Here is an 11961-nt window from a genome sequence, read left to right as displayed (position 1 = left end):
CTCTGGAATTCTACTTTAAAAAGACCATTGTTTAGGGAAGCAAAAGGCTTAAGCTGCTAGCAAAACATCCTGGCCTTGTATTGAGGAAACTGTAGAGACAGATGTGCTCATGCACACTCACACATAAATAAGCTCACAGAAACTACAAAACCATTCAGCTACATCAGTAAGTCAGTTCAAGATTCGATGATTTCTGAAGACAAAATTTGTGATTTATATTAAAATAATGATCATTTAATGTATGTCCAGGGAAGTCTTTACAACTGTTATTTCATAAATTACTTTGAGATTACTTTGTATTGCAATCTTTTCATAAGCACTTTTCATGAGTATTCATGAGGTATTAAAGTGCATTTAATAGAACACTTAGCCAGATTAGACCATACATATATTTATTCTTGAGTGATTAGAGTTGTGGTTGCCTCGCAACACTTCATAAAAACATCATCAAATTTTCTTCTGGCAAATATTAAATTGAAAGAAAGTTTGAGTTCCAGCATTGGAACTCAATGTATCATAATATATACTCACCAATAACTCAATAACTGTTTTACAAACATTCAAATCTCAGAGATAACTCTACGGACAATGCATTGCTAATTGTAGTGCTTGCCAGGTGACTTAGTGCCTTTTGCATGCCCACAGAATGCTTTTTCTGCTCTCAGATCCTCTTTTGTCTGGAATTACTGGATGCCCTTTGGCCATGCCTCCCCACCCCCCAAGTTAGTCATAAGTGTGTCACCGTCACTCATTTTGCCTGAGGCAGTGGTCAGCCATGGTGTGAATCTCAAGAGTTTTCCTTAAGTGTTTTTCAGGAGGTCAGAGGTCATCATGTGACACACACAAACTGCTGCTGTATTGTGAGTTATGAGAACAAAGGGCTTGATTAAGCAGCCTAACGTCATTAATAAATGTTGGCATTCAAGATGGTTAACATTTTAAAAGATGGAGGACATGAATATTAAGAACATTGCTTTACTTTGCTTTCCTTAATGGATGGTCTCATTATTAAAATCATACAATGTATAATGTATATGACTTTGGAACTTTGGAATTGTTTTGAAGTTTACCTTTGTACTTAATGGCAGGTTCAGTATAAATTGTGTTCATGCGCGAAACTGTATGCTTTCATAACAAAATTCAAAATTGCAATGGAATTTGCAATTAAGGTGCAGCAGTGGCCAACAATGTGTTTAATGTTGTGCTATATTTCTAGCTCATGACTATTCCCAGAAACTGTTTTTATCAGGGTTGGAGTGTTTTTGCAGTTTACCGGCACAATGGCGTGACCTTTGGGTGCTGAATGAATCGTGTAAGTGCATTACCTTTTTCTGCTTTTCATTTCCCCTGAACTCCAGTCGATCTAACCCCAGCCTTTTCCTGTAGAGAATGCTTGGGTGTTTACAATGGCCCATCAGTGAAATCGAATGAAATGTTAGATGATGGAAATGTCCTCGTTTTTACTTCCTGAATGGCAAAAAGGAACTAACATCAAACACAAGTTATATTTACACCATGGATGAATTGCCCATGTATCCCATGTCATTTGTTTTCAGCTTCCTTGTAATATGACTGTACAAAACTGTTACTTGTTTTTGTGGACTGTGAATATTAGGCAAATTGAAGACTTTCTGGCTTTAGAGGCAAATGTATGCAAAACAATGTACCAGGTGAACCTGCTGACTTCTTATTAACTTACCTATTTCCCCCAAACACTTAGGAACTTTCCACAGAGATTAATAAAGTTCTACCACCTACCTGCTCAAATGGAGACTCACAGAACTGCACAAATTTTCCAGACTTGTCTTAGTGATAGTTTTAATTATGCATTGCAGCATCCTTTAGTCTTACTAATTAATCGTGCAATTAATTCATGGCAAAATGTGTACTTAGTTCAATTTTAGAATTTTATAATGACATTCTTAATCTTGTTATAACTCCATTTTAAGCATCTGTTCTGAGTTTTCAGATTAATGTTGTGTGTTTGCTCAATTTAAGATACGGCGCTTTGTGTCCTGTGACCTCTTCATGGCACAACCAGCACAACACTTTTCATCCATTAAATACCATAAGAGCTCACAATCACTCCAGTGACCCGCTCCATCTGCAATTAACCACGGTGCCATCCCCCAGGCCTGTTTTTGGAAGGCAGGATAAAGTGGATTAGGGAGCTGTTCTGGTGGTCTCTCATTGCATTAGCATTTCCATTGGGGGAGAAGGGGAAGTCAGGAGGTGAGGCGTGGGGAGAGATTCGTGCCAGTCCTGCTACAGCTGTTCCTCTGACACCAGACACGGTGACTCTTCACTGGTGACTCTTCCTCTGGCTGGTTTTCTTCTCTTTGAAAATCGCAAAGCTATATTTTATTGCTACGTTGTTCTGAGGCTGATTACCAGCGAGTCATACTTTGAGTCTGGATATCTCAGAGCCCTGGAGGCATTAGTGTGCTTTGTTGGCTTTTTTTGTTTTTAATGATATAGTCCTTGTTATACACTGGTCCTCCATTTGATGAAATCGAAAGTGCCATGGGCGGCACGGTTGGCCAGCGTAGATGTGTTGTGGTGATAAAAACGCGCAGAGTGGCGGCCTCACGCAAACGGCCACTGCGACAATAAACAAACCAGGACAAGCGTCTCATTCATGAAGCGAGCCCTGGTGAGCCAGAAACCGGGCATTGTGAGCCACGGAGTGAGAAGCATTTTCAGCTGCTCTCATGCGAGGGCCGGATTGGGTTCCAGTGTAAATGTAGGAATGTTGAGTCATGACCAACCAGGCTCATCATTGAGTGCACAATGTCTTAAAACGCCATTTTAAAGGAATAAATATCACAAATAGATTTAAAAAGTGTCATATCTTTTCAAGTTTAATGGTCATTATTGGTCATTTAAGAATAGAGTCTGAAAAAAATACAGTATAGACTAAATTATTATATGAAAGCGCATTAAGGACACATTCATGTCTAATTTCTTCTCAAGATCTTAATTTGAATTGACATATGCAGCATTATTTGTTCCAAAAAAAACTAATTTGAGAAAAGGATTAGGTTCTATGCACCAATACATGAAATCAGGAAATTTAGTCATAGTAAAATGTATGTCTTTGGAAAAACTGAAATGAATAGGAACCCATGGCAAATGCTCAAAACAACAAATGGTGGCCCGAGGACATCAATAATCTAGGTGGAACCTCTCCTGGTTCAGTTTAGGCCAAAACCTTGTCAAAAATGTGTAACGGCAAAGGTTCAGAACACAGTTTCAACTGTTGACTGTAAAAAGGAAACATGAATGCTGCATCTTGAAAACTGAAACCACCTGGTCTAGTGCCCCCACTGGATGGATGCAGTATCAGTTTTAGAACTGCAAGCATCAATCATAAAATTGCCACTTTTGCATCTAAACTTTAAATTGTCTCCAGAAAATGGTTGTTAAATCATTCGAAGAAGACTATGCCTGTGGTTACCACTGGCAATGAAGTGAATTGTGGGGTGGGGCCACCAAATTATCATCTCAGCATTGTTGACTCTGGCTGCAAATCAGGCAACACAGGGAAAGATTTAAGCTTCATTTTTATTCTATGGAAGGCAATGGAGCCACAGCGTCCCTCTTTAATTCAGTCAATGGAACTTTCCACCTCTGGTCAAAAATCAACTGGTATTGCATTCCAGTGTTTTTATATAGAACAAATTAACTAAAATACTTTCAATAATCACAACACATTTTCATATTCAAATTGCATTTATTATTGGATCTCTGCTGCATCCATGGCATAAAGAAAATGAATCACCACAATATCAAAATAATAGGAAAAAAATGTAAGGAAATGTTACAAAGTATAGGTGCGGAATGTTTTTAATGACCTTTTTACGTAGGCACAGTCATAGTCATCCCCGTCCTATAGTAACCATAGTAACTAACCATCAATTATTTAAATAGAGACTAGCTCAGTCTTTCTCCCAATAAAGATTTGGACTGGTGTGAGTTCAAGTTCCTCACAGAAACCTGGTTATTAAGAGCACCAGTTATGGATTATTCCTGGGTTGTAACGTGATACATCATTTTTAAAACTGCACCATTTAAACTGTTGTTTGAAACTAAGGCAGCACTGGCCCTTGTTTGTTAAGCAGTACAGTAATGTCCACTCAGCAGCTGCGAGTGTACAACAAAATGAGACTTCCTTTGTTTCCATTTATAAAAGGTCTACTTCATAGGCGGAGAGGCAGAACAAACAACATTTCTCCTCTGCAGCAGCAAAAACGTTCGCGTGAGATGAAATGATGAGCCAGTTGGGATTTAGGACATGGGCACGATGCCGTGACCCAGTGATCATGTCTGTGCCTTTGACAAATTGTACAATGTGAGCGATATATTTTTCTAATTCCAGTGAATGGTGTGTGCATTCCAGATAGATTCTCTTTTTTTTTTTTTTTTTTAAATTGTGCAGTGGAACACATACCACCCATTCCCCTACAATTTGTCAAGAAAGACTGAGATTTTAAATTCACTATAAATATCATGTTGAACCTGCAACAGCTTCAGACCCACAACACAGCACACTCCGGTGAAGTTGCTTTGTTTCTTTTTCTGTTTTGTTGCGGACAATATTCCAGATCATATTATCCCCCCCACCTCTCAGATTCCAGTACTTTGTAATTAATTGAGATGAGGGAAGGTTCCCTTTCTACAGCATAAGCTTCCAGTTCTTCTCCCTCATTCCCTGCATGACTAAATGGCACAGAAATCCAGCTCGTTCTGAACTTGACATCTCCAAAATAGAGAAAAAAAGTGACTATGTTTCTTCAATAGGTCACGAAAAAGAAAAAAAAAAAAAAATCACTTGGCTTTCAATAAACGTTCAAACATTCAGCTACCATTACATATGGCCAGCATGGTCTAGTTTAGACTTAACACTCGGCAAAGAATCGTGGACCAGACACGAGGGTACAGCGGAGGGTTTAAGGCAGGATGGGCGTGGGGATGGATGGCATCATTATAGAGACTCATACAACTCGTAGTACAATTACGCACACCTCAACAACAAAGATAAGAGGGGCAGTCCACTCTTCAGCAGCTCAGTGAAATCATGGCTCAAAGATGATTATAATCTTAACACTCACCTTCATCATACAAGAATTGTCACAAATTGATGCCTTTCAGGCACGGGGTACAAATACAGAGAGGGTATTTCACTGAATGACTGAGGTGCTGAGCGGACGGCACCACACTTTGGCCTTGGATCAAAGCAGGACAACAAATATGCAACTCTATCTTGAGATTTATAATATGGGGGAAAAACTGGACAACTTGTTGGTATATCGGGATAAAACCACACAGAAGAGTCCCCCAGTATCCCCGGATTTTCTCTCTGTATTTCAAAGCCAAAGTGTGCACACACTAGTGAGATTTCACATTTTAAAAAAATTAAAAAAAGAGAGAAATAATACCAAAAAAAAAAAAAAAAAAAGCCACAGTGGTAACATAAGTGCTTCTAGTACTCCCACATGGTGGAGCTGTCCAGGTCATCAGCGTTGGCTTTCAGGACACCTGCGTGGTCGCCTCTCAGGTACTTGCCCTCTGGGGTTTTGATGGCCACCTTGTTGTAGTCGCAGAATTCCAGAAGGAAGTCCACACGAGTGTCGCTGCTGCTGATTACTGCGGACTCATTCCCCACCATCCAGTACTTCCCAGTAGAATCTGGGTGAGAGGCAGCATTTTATGTGTTTTATGTAATAAAAGCATTGATGTGAACCACTTTAAGAATGTATTAACCCATAGACACTTCAAAGCTATAATGTAATTCAATCTGCCAAAGGGAGCCAATGTAAACATGAATGTGACCATTTTCATAAGATGTGGTGACTTCTGTAGCCAACCAACACCATTTGAGCAGTCTGCACATGTTCCCATTATAATAAACACTCAACTGTAATACTGGGGGACAGGTTGGGGTCTAATATGGGTCTAATAAGGTAATTTTTAACCTGAAACTGGTTTGTGCATTCTATATGTACAGTACAGGCCAAAAGTTTGGACACACCTTCTCATTCAATGTGTTTTCATTATTTTCATGACCATTTACATTGGTAGATTCTCACTGAAGGCATCAAAACTATGTACTTATGTACTTAACAAAAAGTGGAGACCTGGCCTCCACAGTCACCGGACCTGAACCCAGTTGAGATGGTTTGGGGTGAGCTGGACCGCAGAGTGAAGGTAAAGGGGCCAACAAGTGCTAAACACCTCTGGGAACTCCTTCAAGACTGTTGGAAAAGCATTTCAGGTGACGACCTCTTGAAGCTCATCGAGAGAATGCAAAGAGTGTGCAAAGCAGTAATTTCACCTTTTTTTGTTAAGTACATAACTCCACATGTGTTCATTCATAGTTTTGGTAGATTCTCACTGAAGGCATCAATGTAAATGGTCATGAAAATAAAGAAAACACATTGAATGAAAAGGTGCGTCCAAACTTTTGGCCTGTACTGTATATTGTGCTTTTGTAACACAAACTTTTATGTTGAATAAAATTAGTTAAAGTGCATAATTTAACCATTTTCCAAAAAAACCTGTTGGAACATACCTTGCAGGCTGTAGGCTCCATCGCAAAACTCCAGCTGAAAGACATCATACGAGGAGCGATTGGAGTCCAGGGTGCCGGTCACCTTCCTGCAGCCGATGAAGCCGTGCTCTCCTCGCAGGACAATAATGGGCCGGTTTATGAGCTTCATCAAGAACTCCTCAGACTCTCCTGCATGCACAGATGAAGACTCTGATCATGGAAAGGCCCTTCCACACCAACCAACATGTCAATCGGCCCCACCGCCCAGATAACAGCCTGATAACATCTCAGGAGCTGCGATGACAAGCATGCCACTCACCTGCTGAGTCGATAGTGGCGGCCAGCTGCCCATTCTTCTTGGCTGCAACGTATTTTCCGTTGGCGGCACGGAGCGTGATTTTCTTTTCACGATATTCAATGTCAAAATAGCAGTTTGCAGTCCTGCGTAGAAGAACATCAGCAGACAATAATACCAAATGAAGTGCCATTTCAAGCTTTGCAAAAAAGCTTGTTTCGTTGTGTTTGTTTCTGAATCTTCATCCATCTGATCGTAATGCCAGTGCTCTCTTTAGACATCAAGGTAGAGAGAAAAGTTGTGGGATTTCTCTAAATGAAAAGATTTGTGAATTCCACGCAGGTTCTATGGAACCTTAAATCGAGAAAACTCACTTGGTTGAGGCTGTGCACTGGAGACCTCCATTAGCTGTGAGCGTCCAGTATTTCCCAGCGCAGGTTCGGAAGGCGCACTTCTTCGTGTCCTTGCTGATTTCCATCTGGAAGGTCTCCTGGTCACTCTCTTCATCCTGGTTGGCTGAGAGGTCCATGCCTGACGAGAAAAGCGCACGAGCCAGAATTAGGACAACTGCCTCGGGACGTCCCAGCGGAGTAGAATCTAGCCCTGCAGTGAGGTGGCGAGAGTGATCCCAGATTAGAGAGCTTTGGCGCCGAGATGCCGCACAGATTGTGTTGAATGGCAACGCCACAACACCACAGGGAGCTAATCTCCTCTGGAACTGCAGGCCACGGCGTGCGCCAGGACGCTTGAAGGAAAAACGGCCTGGAGGGGGGGGTCACCAGGCCGTCTGCGGCCGCATGGCCCTGGCGGTAAACAAGAATCGTCGGCTTTAAAAGCCGAGGCGCTGGCCGAGAGGCCGTAATTTCCTACCAAATCGAGTTACGCTCCCATCACGGGTGAAGATGGAGCACATAATACAGTCGCAGACAGAATCCTCCATTCATCCAGGAAAGTTTCCAGAGGACGGCGTGCTTATCATGATGTCACGCCAGTCCGGGACAAAGACACGTTTCAGTTTGGAAGGCAAATGGATGTTTAACGCTCCATAAAGTTATGCTTTTCCTCCGTCAGAAACGTTAAACGCTCTGAACGGCCAGACGGTTCAGGTTTCGCATAAGCTCAGGAATGACTGAGAAGAGCAAGTCCGGGTTGAACTGCAGCAGCAGAAACGTGGCGACCTGGACTGTTTTTACATCCACACCCACCCTGGAACTCCCTTAAATCAGCTCGGGCCAGACAGTGGCGGCCTAGCGGTTAAGCAAGCGGCCCTGTAATCAGAAGGTTGCCGGTTCGAGTCCCGATTCCGCCAAGGTGCCACTGAGCAAAGTACCCCACACACTGCTCCCCGGGCGCCTGTCATGGCTGCCCACTGCTCACCAAGGGTGATGGTTAAAAGCAGAGGACACATTTCGTTGTGTCAACGTGTGCTGTGCTGCAGCGCTCCACAATGACCAATCGCTTCACTGACTGCGTTCATGCGCGTGCTTCACCGCGAGCTGTGCAACAGGCCTCCGCAGAGCAGATTGGGTTTCGGCTGAAATATGCGAGGATGAATGAGGAGGGAACAGAAATGACCAAGATGAGAAACACATGCAGTCGGTGGGGGGAAGGAAAACCGGCCTTAAATCAGTCCTGACTGCGAGGGAGGAGGAGGAGGAGGAGGAGGAGAGCGACTTTGATTACTTCTGGACCTCCCTCCCCCCCCCGGTGCAGTTTCACCACTTTTGAAAACAGCAGCAGTAAAAGAATCCTCCGTTTTCCGCCTGCTGACCTCATGCCGCACCTCCACCCGTCCGGCAGACGCCGGGCCGCCGTTCTCCGGGTAGAAAACGCCCGAGCAGGAAGCGGCTTTTCACACGAACAAATTTCACACCAACCGCGGCGCCGAAGTGTGAAAGTCACTCAAGTCGAACGGCAAACATCTGCCTGGTCTTATCGGCAGGACTTTTTCGATGATAGGAAAGACAAACAAAGCAGAGCCACGTTCTCCCTGCCGTGGGTGGGGGGCACCCGTCAAATCCCTAATCCCAACAGCAGACTGATGGAGGGAGGGAGGGAGGGAGGGAGGGAGGATGACAGCGCTGCCTGGAGGAGGTCGGGGTCCCCGGTGGGGCCGCCGAGGCCCCATTGTTCAGGAAGCCGCGCTGCAGTGTTGGGGCAAAATCGCACGCCGCCTTTGTTCTCCCCGCAAAAACCCCTCCACTCGCCGCGGACACGCGCCCCGCTTTTATCCTCCTCTTTCTCCCCTCCTCTTTCTCCCCTTCCTTCCGATATCAAATCTCTGCATTTTTAAACCCACATCCACGCGCTTTCAGGAATCTGACCGGTCGGCCATTTTCGGGAGCAACGTTCCGGGGAACCGGGGCAGGAACCGGGGCAGGAACCGGGGCGAGAGGAGGAGTAAAAGGGGCTCGGCCGACAGACAAAGGCGGCGGAGAAAGGGAATGGGGCGAGGAGAAAAGAAGAACCCCTCTGGTCCACAGGGACCACGTGCCACCGCCTGGCACCAGACCAGCAGCTCGGCACAGAGAGGCCGGGCGGCGAGGCGCGTGCGGACCAAGGTTAAACCCGGGCATCTTTTGTCCGGAAGATTGATTATTTATTTAAAGCCTCCATTACGGTCATAATCCGAGGCGAAATGTTGTGTCGCTTCGCCGCTGGATTACCTCTTAACCCAATCCAGCACGTATCAGCGCATCGATGCCGGCACGCATCCCCACTAATGGCCTGAAATTACCCACCGCCACCCCACCCCCTCAAATAAAGGCAACTCCACAGCACGGGAAGAGGAGATCTTTTTACACCGCCTGCATCGCTCTCACGATTCCCAGGACGGGGACCGGCACCGCCGCACACAAAATGGAGACTCGCCTAAATAGTCCAGGGGCTCCAAAATGGTTCTTCTCAACATCTGGACGCGTGAGAACGGCCACGTTCCACGTGGTAAAATGCGGCATTTAGTTATTGGGGCGGGGGCGCAAGATAAAAAAAAAAAAAAAAAAAGAATACCCACCCAGACTCAGACCAGATGAGAGGAAGCGGAGGACAGAGGGTGGAGGTGCAACGCCAACGTGTGTGTGTGCACTATTGTGGTTTTCATTGTGAAGTATGTGTATATATGTATATATATAAATAACAGAAAATCAAGATTTATTGCTTCATTGTCTGCTGTGTTTGTGCATCAGTTGCCACCGGTCCTGTTAAGGGGCTCTGGCTTTAGGGTGATGGACACGCTACCTTGTCTGGTTGACACGTTCCTCTCGTTCCCCGCGGTCAGCACCACCTGAGGGTGGCTCTGCTCCATCATGAAGAGCTCGTCTTTCCCAACCTTGGTGCTCTTCCCAGACTTCATGGTCCCGCTGGGGCCGGAGGGGGCGAGGTACCTCCCCCCGCAGTCCCTGAAGGCCACCTTGCCCGAGCGGAACTCCAGCGTGTAGCCGGTGCTCTTGTCGGGCTTGAGGGCCAGGCTGCCGTCGTTCTTCAGGAAGCGGTGGTCGGAGGTCTCCAGGTGATAGCGCTGGTCGTGGAAGACCAGGGTGATGAGGGAGTCCACGCCCCACGGGACGTCCCTGTCGATGGCGATCTCGTCCTGCTTGGTGCTCAGGTGGGCGTAGCGCTTCCTGGTGATGCTGAAGATGTTGACCTGCGGGTGCATGGCGATGTGCACGCTCCACTTCTCCGCCAGGGAGATGGTCTGCGCGAAGCAGGTGATGCGGTCCTCGGTGCCGCCCAGGTAGCGCCGGTGCGGCTCGGACTGCAGCGACCAGCGGCCGTCGTCGTGCGCGGTGATGACGAAGCGGGTGTCGTCGCCCGCGGTCTCGCTGTCACCGGTCACGTTGCCGTCTTTGTCCGCCGCGATGTACCTCCCGAGGTGGCTCTTGAGGAAGAAGACGTTGGAGTCGTCGCCGTCCTGCTCCAGCGTCCAGATCTGCTTCTTCTTCATGCTGGTGGCGGAGGCGTTGATCTTGAAGCCGAACGTCTCGGCGGTGAGGTACTTGTTCCCGCAGTTGATGAGGCCGAACTGGATCTTCAGCATGTCGCTGGTTCCGTTGGCAGCCATGCTGGTCGAGTCGGGGGGGGATGCTGCTGGATGGACGGATGTGAGCAACGCCGGCGGGGTCTCTTTGTTGTTTGGGGGGGAGCGACTCTCTCGGCGCGAGCTCCCGGTCCCGGCTGCGGGTTTTATACGGACGCGTGACGTCAGCGGCGCGGCCACGCCCACCACCACCGAGCGCCGAAAGTGGCCCGCGGTATCTTTCTAACCGCTGTCATAAATCTAGAGGTTATCAAGTCACCGCTTCTTCACTAATTATCACATTTTAATCCCGATTTCAAATGTCATAAGAACATTTATGAGCTGAAATGTGAAACACAGTGATTTTATAATAATGCTACACCACCGAACGAAAGATGTTTATGTTCACTATTAAATAAATTAATGACGATCGATAAAAATGGCTGCTATATAAACGGAAGAGCATATTTTTATGAAATGGTGTGCCTACTTAGAATATGGTTTATGTGTAATGTTTATGTAAAATTGATTTTTCTTTTTTTTTGCTCGTTTTTGCAGGTGATTTGGTGAGATTGTCATTATCATTGCAGGGTAATTATCATTTATATAATGCAATCACAGCCAAAAATTAGTCAGACAGTTTGGACTGTATCAGTGTATGGATACCGAACAGCCTACAGAGGGGAAACCTTCACTTTCTATTCTTGACACCATTGTGCCAATTCGATCTCCAAATATGGATATTAATGGTCATCTGTGAAGCTGCAAATTACGACTCAGTTGCCTCCAAGAATCTCATGCAGTTTGCAGCATATTTAATAAAAATAAAAAAAAATCTGTCCTTCTCACCACAGCACCGTGCACCGTGATAATGCAGCATTTACAGGTTGTACCCAAAATGGCCATCATGTATCAAAATGTCCACAGCGCCTGCGTATGAGTAACTGCTAAAAACACATGAGATCACAACACAATGCTAGAACCAAGTACAAGCAAGGCCCACTTCTCATTCAGGTAAAGCATGAGGTGCAGGAGAACATGTTGGGGCGAGGAGATGTAGAGGTGGATGGGGATTGAAAATAGAATTAGATGAATGTGATA

At 45.6% G+C, this 11961-nt stretch overlaps 1 protein-coding gene across 1 annotated transcript; it reads right to left on the bottom strand.

The window, feature by feature from the left end:
* Window positions 1–3713: 3713 nt before the first annotated feature.
* fscn1a (fascin actin-bundling protein 1a) lies at window positions 3714–11016 on the bottom strand. The gene is made up of 5 exons (XM_028987609.1): window positions 10083–11016; window positions 7220–7376; window positions 6870–6991; window positions 6572–6739; window positions 3714–5688 (listed from the first exon to the last, which is right to left on the bottom strand). Exons 1-5 carry the CDS (start codon window positions 10903–10905, stop codon window positions 5483–5485), a joined length of 1476 nt encoding a protein of 491 aa, XP_028843442.1. The 5' UTR covers window positions 10906–11016; the 3' UTR covers window positions 3714–5482.
* Between the last annotated feature and the right edge of the window lie 945 nt (window positions 11017–11961).

Source organism: Denticeps clupeoides, chromosome 7 (genome assembly GCF_900700375.1).
Source record: "Denticeps clupeoides chromosome 7, fDenClu1.1, whole genome shotgun sequence".
In the NCBI taxonomy this organism is placed as follows: domain Eukaryota; kingdom Metazoa; phylum Chordata; class Actinopteri; order Clupeiformes; family Denticipitidae; genus Denticeps; species Denticeps clupeoides.
The sequence above is the reverse complement of the archived record's forward strand: the minus strand, read 5'-3'. Positions and strand labels throughout refer to the sequence as shown.

Bases quoted from the DNA above. Each gene is read 5' to 3' on its own strand.
- fscn1a (XM_028987609.1), bottom strand. From the start codon at position 10,905: ATGGCTGCCAACGGAACCAGCGACATGCTGAAGATCCAGTTCGGCCTC. The intron at 7,377-10,082 runs GTAGCGTGTCCA...TTTTCTCGTCAG, and splicing joins GAACGTGTCAACCAGACAAG to GCATGGACCTCTCAGCCAAC. The intron at 6,740-6,869 runs GTGAGTGGCATG...CTGTGCATGCAG, and splicing joins CGCCACTATCGACTCAGCAG to GAGAGTCTGAGGAGTTCTTG.